Source organism: Nomascus leucogenys, chromosome 10 (genome assembly GCF_006542625.1).
Source record: "Nomascus leucogenys isolate Asia chromosome 10, Asia_NLE_v1, whole genome shotgun sequence".
In the NCBI taxonomy this organism is placed as follows: Eukaryota; Metazoa; Chordata; class Mammalia; order Primates; family Hylobatidae; genus Nomascus; species Nomascus leucogenys.
Window position 1 is genome coordinate 17,031,647 of NC_044390.1, and position 19,098 is coordinate 17,050,744.

Below are 19,098 nucleotides of genomic sequence, written 5' to 3' on the forward strand. Positions count from 1 at the left end.
AAGACTCCATCTAAAAAATAAAAAATAAAAATAAATCTTGAAGAAAAAGAAAACAATCATCTGCTATGCCTCCAGTATCCAAATTAAGCAGCTCATTTTGATATTTGATGTTCCATATATTTGTACTAACAGTACACAATGTATAAAAATCTTTCTAAGCAACTATCAACTTGGAATCATGATTGATGTGCTGTCTCTACATATTTTTTCTAACATGAGAAAGTGAGAACGCAGTCCCCCACTAAATTATGCAGTCGAATTTCCCACATTTGGGGAAATCAAAGAGGTCAGCACATCTGGAGTGAAATAAACAAGCTTCGCCCTGATTACAGGTTTGGCATATTCATGTTTAACAAACGCACCGGAACTGATTAAAGCAAATTTGGAATCCTACTCTATTATTAAAATAACTAATTCCTAAATTCATACATTACTCTTTCTTTTAAAGATCACTGATGTTAATGTTCAGCTAATATTTTCTTTTAAAAAAATTAATGAAATGCTTTGGAATGTTCTCCAGTTATACAAACAAAAACAGACACATTTTGGAGAATCAATAAAATATTTGAAGTATTTTTTTTAAGACTGTACAGCTGGAGCTCCAGGTTTAAATTAGAGCTCTGCCATTTACAAGATATGGTTGGTCAAGAAAATTAACCTTGTATTTCATCGTCCATAAAATGGGAATAAAATAATAAGATCTATACTAATAGATTTGATGAAAGAATTTAATGAGATAATCTATGCGAAGTTCTTAGTCTGGCACCTGGCACATGAATAAGCGCACCACATAATGATGTTAGCTATTATTACTGTGGTTGCATTATCTTTCCGTTCAAAAAAGTACAACTTTCAAAGCCTTGCTGTGTTGGCGACCTATAGTTTAATTATCTATCGCTTCTCTTTCAATCTTAATTTCTAAAGACACGGTAACAAACCATTCCAAATGAAGCATCTCCCCTTGCAATACTTAACCTTGAGTCAACAATTCTTGTAATTATTAAATATTCATTCACCAAAGTAATTGTTTTTTTAAAGAAATAGAGGTGATAGGACAATGGCCTAACTACAGATCGCAATTAAACTTTATTTCTTTAAGGCAGGCTGGGTGAATTCTTTGCTCCGAACCTCCCGGACTCCTCTCCCTCTCCGACTTTTTATAACAGAGGGAGCTCGGAGCCCTCTCTGGCGCGCGAGGTATTTCGTCTGTCCCCGGGGGTGCCAGGTGAGCCCCAGCGGATCCGGGAGGGTAAGCTGGGACTCCTCGCGAGCAGTAGCTGCAGGGCACCAAGCTTCGCCCTCTGGCCCTCTGCGTCCCCGCGCCTTCGCGGTCTCCCGCCAGTGCAGGTCCGGGGCCCCCAGGCGAGGGGACGAGGTTGGCCTAATCTGCCCAACTTCTGGGGCTTTTACCGTGCTCTGGCCGCCCTCCCGAGTCTTCCCTCAGCGCCCTTGCCTGCTTCTCGCCTACCCCGGGCTCCGGAAGGGAAGGAGGCGTGTCCGGAGCAGGCGGGCGGGAACTGTATAAAAGCGCCGGCGGCTCAGCAGCCGGGCTTCGCTCGCCGCCTCGCGCCGAGACTAGAAGCGCTGCGGGAAGCACGGACAGTGGAGAGGGCGCTGCGCTCGGGCTGCCCAATGCGTGGACTATCTGCCGCCGCTGTTCGTGCAATATGCTGGAGCTCCAGAACAGCTAAACGGAGTCGCCACACCACTGTTTGTGCTGGATCGCAGCTCTGCCTTTCCTTATGAAGAAGACACAAGTGAGTAGGGCGCGCCCGGGAGCTCCCAGGCTCTCCAAGAAAAATCGCGCCCGGTGCCCTGGGGAAGCCGGCGCTCCCTGGGACCTGCAGCTGGGGCGTGCAGGGCTGTGCCTGCCGGGTGAGCCAAGAGGATGCGGGGGAGGCCGGCGTGGTGTGCTATCCCGAGCCGGGAGAGCCAGGGAGAAAAGGAGTGGGAGTGCTGAGAGGGAGCCGGTGTCAAGTTTGGAGCCTCAGCAGTTAAGTTTTGAGCTGTCAGTCGGAAACCGCAATTCCCGTCTGGTGGAAAGATTGGCTTTTGGGCCATGGAATCTTAAATTATCACGGGAAGGCATGTCTTTACATAGGAGACGGTTTCCCCGTGGATTCCAGGAGATTATGAAACAGCACCCCACGCGCCACCCTCACTGACTCTCTCACTCAGATTTATTTGTGTAGCCCTGAGGTGGGCGCCGGGCACCGGGAGCGGCGCGAACGCGGGTGCAGCCGCGGGAGCGAAGCCAACGCGGAGCTCCTAAGCAGCAGCTCTCGGCGGGGCGGGAAACTGCCCGCCTGCCCGGGAAACTTGGCTCTCGGCGGTGTCTGCCTAGTTTGCGGCTCTGTGTGGGCTCTAAAGAGCTCTAGTACCTCCGCAATGCATGCACCTTTTCCCATTTCAAAAGGGATAGAGGCTTTTTATAAAATAGGCACCTCTAAATGGTAGTGATTGAGATAATTCCCAGTGCTGCTAAATTCTGCATTATACATAAAGCACTGTGGGTAAAGCGCTGCCCGGGGGGACAATTAGATTTTTTTTTCCCTTGAAGAAAATACCTGGTTCGTCGTTTAGAAAGGGCCGCCACGGTGCCCCTATCCACAGTTCTCTTCACCATTGTTGATTCTTACCTCCTCTCACTTCTCCCCCTTAGAAATTGTTATGTGTTATCTGCCGCGGATTGGGTAAGGGTTGCCCTTTCACCCCCCAGAGGTTCTGTTGGAGATTGCAGTTCCTGAAATGTGTGGAAGGGGTGGAAGTGGTGGGGAAAAAGGAAATCGGGGTGTTTGTACACATCGTTTGTCTAGAATGAAAGCATCAATGTGCTCAAAATGCTTTATCAAATGACCTGCTTAGCATCATATTTTAAACAGATATCTAGGCCTGCAGAAGTTGCAAGGCTCTAGCCCCTTGTACCGGTGTGGTAAAAGGCAGGGGAAAGGGACATTGCCTGGCTAAAAGAAGCTTGCATAGTCTCTAGAGCACTCTCTAAGAGAAAAGAAGTGATGTGCCTCTCCCCTCTCTTACAAGCAGGTTAGCTTTCAGGCAAGGCATTGAGCACCACAGCTGGAATCACCACAGCGTGCTGTCGAAATGCAAATGTTAAAGATTCTTGCAACAAAATAAAAGTTTTGTTGTAATCTCTTGATTTAGACAAGCTTTCTGCGGAATTATAAGAAGGGTAGAGACCTATTCCTTTTTATAGTAGCATCTGCTCCCATGAATGGTGGTGAGATCTGGGGGAAGAAGCTGCTACCTTCTAGTTCAGGAAAAGAGCCTAAACCTTCCTATTTAAACAAGCACACAAGAGACAGATAAGGTTAATGTCCAACACTCCAAAGCCAGGGGATGTACTATCAAGTCACTTTGAGAGGCAGTAGGATTGATGATCCTTGCACCCTTGCTTTGCAAAACAAATGTGAGCTCTGTAATCTCCTTTCTCGCTTTGATTAAATGGCTGTGTAAATCGGATTACATGAAATAATTCCATTGAAAACTAGAAAGAGGTCAATCTAGTCTGAAACATTGTGACTGTGGCGTTAGTGACTCAGTGCTGCCGACCAGAGACATTTGAGAAAGCTAAGTATTTTAGATATGTGACCTGTTCGGTCACACATCACACAAGTTAAAGTGCAGGCCCTTTGGGGGAACTTGCTGATGTTCAACGGCTTGTAGGCAAAGGAGGGCAGTACTCTTGTTGAATGAAGGCATTCATTGCCTAGGATCTAATGACCTTCAAGGTTTTTTTTAAGAATACTTCTGGGGTTTCCACAGTCACTGAAAAAGGGGACACTGGAAATAGCCCAAAATCAATAAAATAATCTGCAGAAATGGAGGAGGGGACTAGATCTTCTTTCATATTGTTAAATTTTCTAATCCAAAAATTACAAAGACATTTTCTGTGCAATGCTGCATGGATGGAAAGTAGCCTATGTAAACTGGACACTAAGAAATAGGATCAATTGTTCTGAATCTAATGTTATCCTCACCAGGGAAGAATATCTATTAATATTTAGTAGTTTAAATAGTCATTTATAAACATGGCATCAATACCATGGTTCTATTATAAAGCAACTGGTTCTGTACTCTCCTACTACCCCACATATAAAAAATAATAATATTTTAAAATGGGCTTTGATTTGAATTACACAGCTCTCCAAGAATCATGGGGACTCCAGGTATTCTGGCCTTTCCGTCAAGCTAAATAAGTGTGAAAATTCCATCAACAACCACTTGGGGTTTGATGAATGATTCATTCATTTAGCATGTGTGGTACACTTCAGTATTTCCAAATAATGACACAGGCAATAAGCTTAGTCACAGTTCTACAGAAATGATTGTCTTTTGAATTTTTCAGATTTCTGTTTGATTTTATTTTATTCAGATTGTATGGTTTTACAGTTTCTAGAGGTTTTTGTGGCTTGGGCTTAGAAAAAACATCTCTTTCAATGTGTAACTATTTTTTAAACATAATATTCTGATACATCACATTGGATAACAATCAAGGCACCATATTTTGCAACACTGATTAAGATTTGGTTAAAAGTGTCATTAGCTTAATGTGCCGGGTGTTACATTTATCAATGTTGTGCTTACATTTTAGTTTGGGGATGGTTTGTGAGAAGTGTCATAACTGCTGTCAATTTCAGAAATACTGAGATAAGAAAGATTGATCTTGCAAACAATGTAAAAAAGGCCATTTTAGGCACACCAACTCTCAGAGAATAAGCAAATAGAATGCTAGTTTTCACTACTCCAAAGAAAATATCTCTTTTATGTCTGTATGAAGTTTGTCATGTGGGTGACGATGCAAGTTTACTTTGTAGAAGAAAATTAACATATTTATGAAAAGAGCATTTTTTTAGTCTTGTCCTTAAGATCACTCAATTTGGAATGTATGCTTTGAATAATTCTAATTTATGTAGCTTTTAATTGATACATTCTGCCAAGACTTTAAAACCCAAGTGCTAAGTTGATTACATTTAACATAAAACAAGGAAAATAACCATATGGAAATCTGAAGGTCTGGGCCAAACCAATTAAAATTGCTAAATTTTATTTACATCTAACCGCTGATTTGAAGATAGCAAATTCTGGGTCACATTTGTTCTTTAATAATAGGTGACTGAAATGTTTCCATCACCATCAATCACATAAAAATTTCTCACTCATATAGCAAGTCTGGGTATTGGAGGTTTCTTACATGGATTGGCAAATTCCACTACATGTGGCCTTCGCTTTATATCTGAAAATAAAGCATATCCGAGCATATCTGAGAAACACCTAAAATATGGTTGGTGGAGGGATTCTAGGCTCTAGCTTCTGAAGACTTAGATTCTGATTCCTGTTTTACTACTCATGAGACAAATGACCTTAGGCAAATGTTTGTTAAACTTTTTGGGATTTCTGTTTTTTGTAATCTGTATGATGATTATAAAAGTTATAAAGATTTTTCTCACATGGTGGTTTTAAGGACTAAGTGAAATTTTATATGTGTCTTTATACTAGCATAGTGGCTTACTATATGTACAGTTTGAATTTACTGTTCCTGAGAAGAGAGTGCCTGCTGGCCTACTTTTACAAGACAGAGAAAAACTTACTTATTGCAGGTAAATTATGCCTAATGAACCAAGAACAGAGACCAAGTTTTCCTAAATCTACATCTGTCGATTTGGTGACTGTCATGATCAGCTAATATCTGTTTATAGACTATAATTAAGACACATCAATCCAGGAATATGTGAAGATGAAGGTGATATGTGGGCGTAAGAGGTGCTATGTTCCTGAAGGTTTTTCTTTTAAAGTACAAATGAATGAGATAATTAGAATAGAAAATAGAAATGGAAAATGGAAATATTATCATTATCGCTGACTCAGTTTCATATTTCCACACTCTTGCTTTCTAAGTTCTCCTTGTATGATTCTAAGGAATTATTTCATTTTATTTTATTTTGGACTAAAGAGACTTGGTCAGTTTCCCATCCCTAATGTTCTCGCACTTGCTTTTCTGAGTGAGGCCATGCATTCATTTCTGTGGGATGTCTTTGTTGTCTTTACCAGGCAACGTGCAGTGACATTTTTTTTTCATTATGCTAGTTTGAGACTTTTATTTTTTCTTTTCTGGATTATCTTAATGTTCCCTTTTGTAAATTAGGGCAAGGCATTTGGATATAAATCTCTGAGGAGTGATCTTTTATCTTTCTTTCTAGCACATAAATCATGAGCAGCTGCAAGAAACTGTTCTTGGTCTTACACACTGTTCTTGGTCTTAGTCATGTGTGTAGCCAGAACAATTTACAAAACAAGTTGAGGGAACACCAAGATAATTTTATAATATATGCTGCTTTCAGGGTTCTTTTGTTTAGGCTGTGTTTCATAGAAACAATTGACTGTAGCCTTTCTGATTTATAGATGCAGCAAGATGTGTTTGCCTTTTCACTTAATTATGGGTATACTAAAAACTGTTTACAGGGGCTGGGAGTTTAAGAGAATTGTCATGATCCCATCTCTACCTATTTCTTTCTCTGTAGAAAAAAGAGGTGGGGGAGTGATTTTCTCATAGTTGGGGCTCATGGTTCTTTCTTTAAAATCATAGTGTGTGTCATCTAAAGGAAGACTGTTCTTTATGTACCTGTCTTTGTCCTTTGGCTACATTTTACTCTTTTTGTAGGCTGCCACTTTGGCTTGGGTATTAGGAGGCTGATTTCTTTTATTAACCTGGATACTAAGTAGTAGTAATTTGGGAAATTATTTGAACTCCAGATCTTAGTTTGCTCAACTGTAAAATGAGTAAGTGAGACTAGGTGATTTCTAAGTGCCTTCTGGTTCTAAAATTCTCTATTTCTAAAGTACTAGTAAAATAGATATTTGAACCAGATGGTATTTAAGCTTCCTTCAGTTCTCAGATTTATGTAGCCATTGCTTCAGTGTGAATACACATTATAACCATTGTTTTATGATTATGAATAAGCCAATGGAGAGAAATGAAGGAGATTTAAATTTAGACTGTTCTACTTTTATCCATTTCACCTACTGCTTGAGATTTCTGTGTAAAAAGAATGGTATTTACACTTTCCTGTTTTAGCAAAATCCATAGTTAAAGAGGATCTTTACTTTCTCTGTTCTAAATTTTTAAGTTCTATGAAAAAGAATTCTAAGATAAAGTCAGCTAACCAGAGGAGATAATCTTACAAAAGGTAATGCTTCCCTATATTTGCCTGTCTTTTTCTGTCCCTTTCTTTAACTTCCGGTACGTGTGTGCACGGAGTTGAAATGCAGAAAGAAAACCAAGAAAGGATCTGGTGATGCCATAGAAAGAGCACTGAGGGGAGAATCAGAGGAACTGATCCTACCCTTTGGTCTGCCTCAAGATGTGTGACCTTGGACTAGTCTCCCAGTCTTAGTATCTCTGAATCATGCCCAAGAGTTAATTCTGAGAAGATAGTGAAGATGAGAGGCTGCAGCTGGAGACACAGAGGTGGAAAGAGGAGGGAGCCTCAGGGAAAGGCAGTTCCTGCAGATGATACTATGCCAAGTCTCTCCTTGGCTGGCTTTTGTCTGGATCCAGTACCATCCTTGAAACAGTGCTTGCTTACCTCCTTTCCTTAGCTGAGATCTGGAGCAAACCCAGTAGCTAGCTGTAGCCGTTTTTTTTTTTTTTTTTTTTTTAGCAGTCAGAAGCTATGGCAGTCTTTTCTTGTTGACATGAGAATATTCCAAGATCAGCCGGACCCTCCTCAAGCTAGGAGAACACACATTTCTCAGCAAACAGGGCCATAACAATGAAGATAATGCTCTTCTCTAATCACTGGCATTGCCCACTGAGCTATCCACTAAAACAAAGTTTAGAATTGAGGCAATAGTCTAGAAAATTTTAAAAAAAAAAGTAGCAATGGCTATTATTGGGATATTTGGATGCAGAAATTCAGCACTTGACTTTGTGCCTGTAGCTGTTGCCCTGGAGCTCTTGAATGCTTCTGATTAGAACATGGGTAAATTGGGAGGGAGCGGGGCAATAAGGTAGCCTTTTCTGTGTTCCAGGTACACAGACAGCAGCTCAAACTTTGTCTGTTGCTCACAAAGAATGCCTTTGCTCTTTAGGGTGACCATGTAAAAGGACATGAAAGGACCACCGCAAGCTCATCGGTGCTCACTTGAAAAAGCAAGCCTTGTTCACCTTTGCAGAAAGGGCATCCCCACCGCATAATTGCATCCCTGTGCAAACCTGGGAAGAAAGAGCACAGCTAGAAAGGGGCGTTGTGTTTGTCTTGTATGCCCATACTGTGTCGCCTTTTCAGGAGCAGAAGTTCATCTGCTGAACATAAAACCTGCGAGTGCTTACAACTTTTCCCTCTTTTTCACCTTGACATAAAATCCCTAAAGCAGAGGACCTTTCCCTTTCAGTGTCTTCACTCTGCTCCAGGGCTGAATCGCATCTCATTATTGGCTTGTTTCACCTAAATGTGAGTATTTGAGTGGCAGTGAACCAGGTTGCCTCTAAGGAATATAACTGAATAGTGGTGGTCAATTGTGAAGGAACCTCTTAGGGCCCTACAGTGCTGAGTTTTCTACTGTTTACTTGGAGTTCCTTTCTCAGTGCCCTCCCAAACAACTGCCTTGGGAAAACACACAGATTCTTTGGCTTCCAAGAAGAGTGTGACAGAGAAAGTGTGCTTTGTTATAAAGGCCTTGTCACCCTCCTGGGATGTGTTATCCGTATGGATGTACTGGCTGTTAAAACTCATGTTTACTGCAGAACTTAGATGGAGGAGTGGGAAGAAGGGAGGGTAGAGACGTTTTCATATAAAATTGTTTCTAATGTGATCTAGAAAACCCAAGGATTGCAAAACAGACCTCAGCAGTCGTACATCATTATTTATGGTTCTGTGTAAATGTACAATTTAACGCTTCTGAAATAGTAAACACATTAGGGATTTCCTTTTTCGATGAACAACCAAAAGCTCTGTGATTGCTTTAGTTTGGATTTCTGGCAACTTTAGAAAACTGTTGTATTCCGTGGGCCCTACTCAGAAATCTTTGATGTGCTCTGTTAGTCAGAGGATTGACCTTAGCACATATGTCATTCTGCTGTTTGAAACATACATTATCACAGTATAGGAGAATGGCTGGTGCTTTCTACTTCCAGGTGGTCCAAAGTGGGAACTAAACAAAATGAGGGGATAATAAAGGGATTAGGCAACATTCAAGAAAAATTCAGAGGAAGTTATTAGCATAATGTTTTTACTATTTGGATGACATCAATTCTATGTAGAAAAGCACTGAACTACAAAATAGGGCTTACATAATTCTTCCACTATCTTTGTAACAAATTATATATATATATTATTATATATCTAAGATATATATATAATAATATATAATATATAATGTATGTATTTATGTTTATTCTTAGCCCCTGCCCAGAAAAGTGTTTTTAAAACTTTGGTTCCTGTTTGTAATGTACTGAAGTCACAGTACTCTATGCTTTAATAATACTTTAAAAATAATGTACCTTTTTTTAAAATTTGAAACTAGAGTCTTTAAGAAAAAAATGTATTTAGGCATTCATTAAGCTTGCTTGATTTATTTCATATATAGACACACATATGACTGTAGCTAATTTTAATTTAAAATTATAAGTAGATTCTAATAATACTGGCAAATCCTTATATAATGCTTACAATATAAGGACCTGTTCTAAGCCCTTTGCATTTATTTATTTATATTTTTCAATAATGAGACTTTTAAATCCAAGACTAATTTGATCATTTATTGTTTGCACTTCTGTACAAATGTCACACATAATGATTCAACTTGAAGAGATGAAATTTACTGTACTATGTGTCAAGTGTTTGGCATTTAAATGTGTAGCCATTTTAAATAGCTTCTATCATTATATTATAAAAATCAAACCATCCTGATTATAGACCATTATTATTATTATCATTATTATTATCATTATTATTCTACCAAAATGGCACTTAGTAGAAAACAGTTCCAAGATTAATTAATTCACAGCACTTCTCCACTGAGAGGTAGTTATTATTTTTTTAAACCCCATTTCACAGATAAGAAAACTAAGACAAGGTCTTTCTCCTGCCAATTCCAGGTGTTTATTGCAAAAGAGACTCAGCTGGCATTAACCACAGCACATTAGTGTGGCTTATTTAATACCTCAAAGATACGCATTCTGTTAACATGAACATTGAATCAAAAACAAATGCAACTCAGATATTCAAAAAAGCTGCCAGTAATAGAATCTGGACAACAAAAATTTCATGATTGCAGTTGCCTCAAAGAGTGGCTCCTGCCAGCTGCTCAGTAAATACACTTGGAATGTTGTGAAATGAATGGAGACCTAATTCAGGTTGTTAGACACTGATACATTTTTTATAAGCCTCTTTTTTAATGGCAAAATTTTAACAATTTTGCTAGGTCTGTTATACACACAAATGTGTTTGGTGCATGACTGGCAAGGCTACTTTGTTCACTATTTTACAGCATTAATTTTCAGTGAATGTGTAACATCATTTACTTAGTGAAACTGGAGACAGTGTGAGAGAATAGCAAAGGTTTGAATGGGTATAGATCAAATGTAGTATTGGTTCTGCTACTTACCGACCCCAGTAAGTTTTTCTCTTTGAACCTCACTTTCTCAATATTTAAAATGGGCACAGAAGTAACCACCTAGTAGTAGTATTGGTGTGATAATTAAAAGAGATAGACTGTCTAACATCACAGCAACTGGCACTTACTTAATAGAGCATCGTTCCCTTCTCTAACAGAATAGTCACACAGAACATTAAACAAATCTGTATGCTGTAAGAAATAACTTCAGTGTTAGTAATTCCTGGCTTTGGCTATAGGGCTTTCATAAATAAAAAAATTAAAACCAATCCTTAGAGACTAATAGCTTAACTCTCTTGTTTATACATTATTTATCTTATTTAACACTCATAAACACCCTTAGCAAATTTTTAAAAAATTTTCCCAATTTTATCTTCTTTACTTTTCTTCCCTTTCTGTTGAAAGGGAATAGCTATACAAAGTAGGCCAAAGACAAGCTGTTTAAGAAGTAAAAGAGCAGCTTACTGAATAAGGAAATAATAAGACAAATTAATAAGTTAATAGCTGTGAATTACTCCCCATGGGTGAAGCACCATACCACAAACTGCACAAGTGTATCTCATTCGATTGTAGCAAAATGTCGTAAAGTACATATTATTATTTGGCATCATTTTTTTAACAAAGAAAAAAAAAACTGAAGTTCAGAGAGATTACGAAAACTTGCCCAAAATGAGAATTTAAAAAGTGCAGGTAAGTGGATGAGTTTGTATTTGAAGCCAAGCCTATTTAAATCTAAAGGCCAGATTCCTTCTAATCACTACAATATAATGCACCAATATAGACACGCATGCATACACATACAAACTATAAGGCTTGAACTTCTTTGTTTTTTTTGTTGTTGTTGTTTCGAATTTATGTGTGGAGATGAAGATGCATTTTAACTTTACACCAGAAAGACTGAGAGCAGGCAAAGCTGAGTCCTCTGGTTGAGTGATGAGGCTTCTGACCCCACACTCCTCAGAACTTACCAGAAGTGTAAATGGTTGTATATGAGCAACACTCCCACAGGTCAGGGAGCCTGGGTTTCCTCATCAGGCTTTCCCATCCATCTCCCCAGCAGTCAGATGGAAACCCCTTGCCTGGCTCATCTGACTGTTGTGAGGGAATCTCATTGTAAACTCTAAAGATGTCATCTTACTCTATGGAATTAGGAATTACTTCATTGCCAGAAAGCTTTCTGTCTTTCAAATAAAGTGGTACTTTGTTGGCAGAGGGCAGATTTTAAAATATTTTAAAGTTATGTTTCAAAATAACTTCTTGGAAATAGAAAGATACTTCAGAAATTACTTTTATCAATTTGCTCTGACCCTCTTTACATGCTGTTTTGGAAGATGGTTTTAAATGTCTGTGATCATATTAGGAAACTATTTGATAATAATGTCGCTTATGTCTGGGTTTTAAAGCTACCAGCCATTTATATTGTGGCCTTTGTTTTGTTCATTTCTTATCAATCCAACTGCAATAATAGTAAAAAAAAATATTTTCTGCACTAATATCACAAGATTTAAAATGGGTGATTGTCAGCACATCCTTATCAGCAGCATCACCTTGTAACTTACTCAATAGCAGTTTAGTACAAATGAAAATGTTGGCTGAAAAGTCCTGGCATCATCCCAACACAGGTAAAGGAGACAACAGAACAGAGATGTGCTTAACCAAACTCTGCAGTCAGATGGTCTGCTTTGGTTGCCTAAGAACGAAAACCTCTTTCCCCATCTGCCAAACAGAATGAGCAATGGTACATTTATCATAGGTGATTATAAGGATAAAACGAAATAATCCACAAAAAAGCACTTAGTCCAGTGGTGGACACCAAGAAAATACTGAATAAACATTTATTCTTGCTATTACCATTAAACAAATGGTAATGTAATGCTTATCAATAGTGATGGCTCCTTTCTTAAAGAAAGTGACTTTAACTGCAAAATCTCCACTACCAGAGTGAAAGGGAAAGTTGACGCAATTTATCCAAGTAACTCCAGCCTCAAATTCACTTTTGTCCTGAGTAATGTAGTTGTTTTTATTCTTTTTTTAAAACGAAAACTGAAAAAGAAAAATGTGTATAATTAGAATCACAAAAGAGTTTACCTAGAGCAAAGTTACTTCTTTCTATCATGTGCCCAAGATCACAGCACCAATATGTGGTGGCTGGCTTATGAAACAGATTCGGATTCAGAGCTCGCATTCCCAAGCTCTTTGCTTTACCTGGAATTAGGGGGACAGAACATGAGTCATTCCCATTTTGAATCAGTGAGTGATTTCCTACTTTTCCCTATATGAGTGAAGTCATTTTCAGCATCCATAGAAATATAGCCACTTGTCAAAAGAAAATGGAAAGAACATGGCTTTTGTGTCAAAAGCATATAGATTTTACCTCTGGCTCTTGACTCTAGCTTGACATGGGACCTTTGGCAATTTATTTATCTTTCCTTAATCTTCTCTTAACCTTCTGTAAATGGAAGAATAATACTTTGCAGCTTCCTTCTCTTGCTTCCTCACTCTTTTTTTTCTCCCTTCTTTCCTTGTTCTTTCCCAAAAGTGTTTGGCTCATTGGCCTTGTGTAGACTGGAAGAAGCATGGGGTTTGGAGTTAGACAGAATGAGGGTTAAATCTTAGCTCTACTATTATGATTACAGCATGATATTTATTTCCTTCCTCTAGGCCCCAATATCCTCATTGGTGTAATGGGGTTGTAGGGATAATAGTACATAGTTGGAAGAACACAAGAATTAAATGAGATTATAGTCTGGGCATGGTGGTTTATATCTGCAATCCAAACACTTTGGAAGACAAAGGCAGGAGGATTGCTTGAGCCCAGGAGTTCAAGAAGAGCCTGGGCGACATAGTGAGACCTTGTCCTTACAAAAATATTATAAATAAATAAATATAAATAAATAAATAAATGAGATAATATGTGGAAATTGTCTGACCCAGAAGTGATGCTCAATAAATTGTATCTGTAAGCTTTAGGGAATGGATTATGCCAGCAGACACATCAGTATGTATTAGACTGTCTGCTCTGTGTCTGTAAGGATGTTGACACATGTTGGCAACCTCACAAGTTGTGAAAGTCAAGAGAGTAATTAACTGAGCAGTGCTCTACATACTATACTGTCCATTCAGAGGCCTAGTGTTGTTGTATTGTTCTCAGCCTTGAGCAATAAAAAATTTAAATTTTCCAAGTACATGAAAACTTTTGTTTATTAATGTCTTCTAAAATGAGCCTCAAATTACTTTTTGTATAGTATGATCATGAATAGCTTTGGAGACTCATAAATCTGGAATCATCTCTTCAAACTGTATGACTTTGAGTCACTTGATTCTTCTGATAACATTCTGATTTTCTCACTTGTAAAATGAGGTTTATAATAGTGTCTAACTCCTAAGGTGACTGGGAGGATTAAATGAGCTAATGCATAAGAAGGGCATTAGGACAGGTACCAGAAAATCTCGGTAAATGTTAGCTCCTTTCAAATAAAATGCAGTTTTGCATTCAAAGGTTGTTCGTTTGTTGTTTTTATTTTTTTTGCATGTGTTGAATTTAATAACTGTATAGAATCAACAGTTTGGAAATGTTTCCATTATGAATTCAGGTTTTATTTTCTTGTCAGTGATTCTGTTTAGTTTAAGGGCTTGGTTGTTCGGATTCATCTTTGAGTAAGTTTTGTATCAATCAAGACAGACGCAAGTTACTTTTATCAGTCCATTACTTCAGGTAAACAAGCATTCCATTCTTTGACAGAACATTAAACTGTTATGCTCCTTTTGATGGAGTGCTGATTTGTTCAAAACACTTGTGAAAGAGAGAAAACAGCTCCTGTTTTATAACTCTTTTGTAATACAAAGTTTGTTTCCAAAAGTTTTCTGGAAGTTTCTTGATTGAATCTTTGATTGTGGATACCACAGTGATTAATTTACCAAGCCGGAAAATGTGGGGAGTAATTTTGGGTTCAGTTCAGAGTGGGATCTAACACAACAGTTTGAACCAAGACTAAAATGCAGAAATCTCTTTCAGATATTGAAAAAGAAAAACAAATATATATGTATTAAAGTCCCTGCTTTTAAGGCCCAAAGGAGAATGTAGTAGAAACACTGACATGTGTTATTTTTGTGAATTGCTTAGGAACAGAATTAGATTTAAAAAGGAATTCCTTTTGCACTTTTCCCTGAAGATTTGTGTCCTAGCATTTGAGGGGTAATACAGGAAAGTCAGAACAAGAACTTGCTGACAGCACAGGAGATCCATGTCCTAAATTCATGTATGTGGTACTGTATTGCTATGCAGCTTTCAGGATGTCCATTTTGTTGTCCATCAAAATGGGGTAGATCCTATAATTTTAAAGGTTCTTTCTAATGCACACAATCTAGAGTTATTAACAGAAGTCTGACTGTGTCATTACCCTGGCTAAAATCCTCTACCGACTTTACATTACCCTCAGGATAAAGTCCAAACCCTCAGCACACTATACAAGGTCCTCTGTGGTTTGGCTGTTGCTTATCTCCACCACTCCCTGAGTGGTAAGTTTCATTCCAGCGTCACCTAACTATGTACAATGACATACCTATATTGCTGCACTTGGTCTCCAAGGCCCTGAGGGCCTCGCATTTGAGTAGCTTTGATGGTCTCTCCTCCAGGAAGTCCTCCCTGACTTTTGTTTGCTCTTCTTCCTCAGCCCCACTCCCTACTATGTTGTTCAGTGATCTTACCCTGAGCTCCTATAGCATTTTAAAAAACAATCATATCACTTATCACATTATATTGAAGTTATTTTTTTACTTACCTAGCTAAGTTGTCTAACACTGGTATCCCTAGCTAGTGGCACAGTGCCAAAATATTGATAAAGGTTTTCTGAACTAAACTATGAATTTAATGCCAAATGTCTCTTTGAGGGACAACATCCACCTATCAGCATTCTAAGAATGGATCCAGACATTTGACAATTTTGTGCCCACTGACCTCAGCAGACACGTGAAACTGTGCATACAACACTATCCTGTATAAACATACATACATTGTTCAAACATAATTTTCCTCAGAAAGAGAAATGATAAATGAGCCACTTGGGGTGGTAGAAGAGAATGGAGACAGTAAATTTAAAATAAATAAATAAATAAATCAAGGAGAAGGTGAGGCAATTGCCATTCTTAAGGAAATGACACAATAGGCTGAATGACAAGGGCCAGTTAAAACTTGCTAATGCCAGGTATATGAAGACTTAAGAACCAGAAAGGGTTTCAGGGCAGAATATTGTTGATGATGATGAAGAGGAAAAATGTTGATTTCTGTTGCCTATTCTCTGTGCCAGGTCCTGAGCTAAATGTGTTACATACTTTATGTCTCCTGATTCTCTGCACCTGTGAGGGTGGTGGTAGTGTGATTATTCCATTTGATACAAGAGGAGGAATGTGAGCTCACAGAGGTTGAGCAAATTGCTCAGCATCTTACAACTCTCAGTCATCAAACCTGATCTGTTTGTTCCTAATTTCTTACTTAGTATTAGTACTGTTGACATTTTGTTTTCTCACCTAGAGATTTTGTTTGTTTGTTTGTTTAAATGGAGTCTCGCTCTGTCACCAGGCTGGAGTGCAGTGGTGCGATCTCAGCTCACTGCAACTTCCGCCTCCCAGGTTTAAATGATTCCCTGCCTCAGCCTCCTGAGTAGCTGGGATTACAGGCACGTGCCACCACGCCCGGCTAATTTTTGTATTTTTAGTAGAGATGAGGTTTCACCATGTTGGCCAGGATGGTCTCGATCTCTTGATCTCGTGATCTGCCTGCCTCAACCTCCCAGAGTGCTGGGATTACAGGCCTGAGCCACCGTGCCCAGCCGAGATTTTTTTTTGATACATAATAATTCATGAGACTATTACAAATATAGTAAATGCATTCTTCCTTCCCAGCTCACCCACGCTCAAGATGCTTCCTTTAAAATTCTGTTAACAATTTGTGCTGGTTAATAGGTAGTTAGTGCAATACTCAAGTAAAGGATGTTGTGTAGTTTTGGATACTGAGATGTATAGTCTTTGTCTAAAAGGGGTTGAAAAACAGAAATATGACAATATGAGAGGGTTTAGATTATTCTATTAGAATATTTATGTATTTAAGACAGATATGGTTAAGGAGTTTAGCAAAAATAATGTTTCAATACATAAGATCAGAGATTAAGTGTGGAGGAAGAAAGCTGGAGAAGGATTAATAAGAAGTGATGTTTTCAAATTTCATGTGTGGTTAGAAGCCATCATCTTAGTGACTCAAGGCAGTAATACTACTGCTTTACAATATAGTGCTCTAAAATAATGTTACAGAGGTTGCGTGTACTTTAAAAAACATATATCATTTTGGGGATACTCTTTGATGCTAAGTTTTAAAAATTCTAAAGTGTTTAAAATGATACAAACTTAGAGCATGATCTGTGTTCCTTTTTTTTTTTTAATCAGATAAGCTTCTTGTTTTTGGGTGTAGATCTGAAAAGTTAACATTTCTTGAACCAATAAAATGTTTCTAGTTTTATATAATTATATCACAGAGAACAAAGTCTACCTTCTGCCTTGATTTGCAAAGAAAAGCTCCAAAAAGGACCATAAAGAAGAGGAGATAACACACAAATAGTGAGCAATGAAGTAGATGTACAAAATGGTTTCTGCAGATTTGGCACTTAAAACATACAGCAGCTGAAGTACATCTTAAATTTCATTTAGTGAATATATTGCTCACGAGGCCCTCTCTTCATTTCCTGAGGAAGTAGATCCCTATTCTCTCCCATATGGTGAGAAAATCTCTTTGCTATCCAAACAGTTTCCATGTTTACATTTGTTCTTCCATCCCCTTCTGATTCCTCAGCAAAGCAGCTGCTTTGAAAAGAAGCTCAAAGGATTATCTTGAAATGGTTACCCACTCTCCCTCTTTTCTGCCCCAAGAAGAAAGTTTCTTTCTGTATTTTCCCAGCATTATTAAGAGTCAAGACTTGAGGCCTTAAGGTACATTTCCTGTAGTCTTCTTTTGTTTTAAACTTGAAAGCAAAATAATCTTCCCAAGTCTACCATGAGGATGAATTTCAGAATGTACAATAACTTACATTTACCGTGAAAATTGTTAAGTCAGAATCTTCTAAAATAGAGATAACAATAACAAGTGTGATGCCAGTACTCCTATCCTGATACATTGTAAAAAATCATCTCCTTCCTTACTCTTTCCTACATCCATTTTTCTTTTCTTTTTTTGTTTTTTGAGATGAAGTTTTGCTCTTGTTGCCCCAGCTGGAGTGCAATGGCGCAATCCTGGCTTACTGTAACCTCTGCCTTCCGGGTTCAAGCAATTCTCCTGCCTCAGCCTCCCTAGTAGCTGGGATTACAGGTGCCCGCCACCACGCCCAGCTAATTTTTTGTATTTTTAGTAGAGATGGGGTTTCACCATGTTGGCCAGACTGGTCTCGAACTCCTGACCTTAGGTGATCCACCCACCTCGGTCTCCCAAAGTGCTGGGATTACAGGTGTGAGTCACTGCACCCGGCCACATCTTCCTTTCTTAATGAATTTAGAGTCTCCTCCTACATCATAACGGTATTAGAGAGAATGCTAAGCATAATTCCATGGATCTCATGATAAACAATTGGAATAAAAGAGCTTGCCACTTAGTCATGATTATTAGCATGAAAATGTGATGATGCAGCCTATTTTAGGGGAGGGATGAAGTGTCATTGAATCAGCTCATTAGTAGTCTGGCATGCGACTTTCTGTTTCTTGCAAACAAGTTGCATGATAGGGGAACATCAACACTATGCCAGTGTGACCCTGAAGAAAAGGTAGCTGGTTTTGTTTTGGTCAAAGTAGGAATGAGTCTGGAAAGGGATTCAGTTTTATGAGCATTGTTTTGCCTGCTTTAGAAAAGATGACAGATAGATAAGAGTCAACCAATGCTTTGGGAAGAGATAAGATTAGCGTTTAAAAGCTTAACCCATGTCAGCACTTCTGGGTATGTCTTTCCTGAGTGAAATCTTATTCTTTGCATGCATTTTGAATGCAGAATCACCATGAATAATTTTTATGAATGGCTACTTTAGAAATGTTGATGGATTGCAACTCATTGGGGAAATAAGAAATTTATAGTTGCGTGTTACAATAAATTCTAAATAAAGCAGTATGGAATTGTTGACTTCTCAGAGACTTCCAGTGAACTTACTGCAGGACAGTGTCTACATTTCAGCTCTATGGGATACTTTCAGTGTTTTTGCTTTTTTAGTATGCCCCTTTTTGTCAATAAAGGAAAGAAACTCCACTTTATACTTATGTAGTTTCTTCAGAAAGGGAGCTCTGGGGATTTTATAGCCAAGTCAGCACTTCGATTTTGGGCCACATCTACCAGGAGAGGCATTTCTCAATGATTGTTCATTCATTAAAATTGTCTATTTATCATTTACTACAATCAAGGCACTGTGCTGGAGGCCGGAGATACAGTAGTAAGCA

The 19,098-nt window shown here is 38.5% G+C and overlaps 1 protein-coding gene and 1 pseudogene across 1 annotated transcript in view; one reads left to right on the top strand and one right to left on the bottom strand.

Annotated features, from left to right (window-relative positions):
* Positions 1–213: 213 nt before the first annotated feature.
* LOC115837173 lies at positions 214–341 on the bottom strand (annotated as a pseudogene).
* A 1,203-nt stretch (positions 342–1,544) lies between these two features.
* The window catches only part of KITLG (KIT ligand), an 87,680-nt gene continuing 70,126 nt past the window's right edge, over positions 1,545–19,098 (top strand). Inside the window, exon 1 of the mRNA XM_003259625.4 lies at positions 1,545–1,757. Within this exon, the coding sequence (XP_003259673.1) occupies positions 1,743–1,757 (15 nt within the window). The 5' untranslated portion in view covers positions 1,545–1,742. The remainder of the gene's footprint in view (positions 1,758–19,098) is intronic.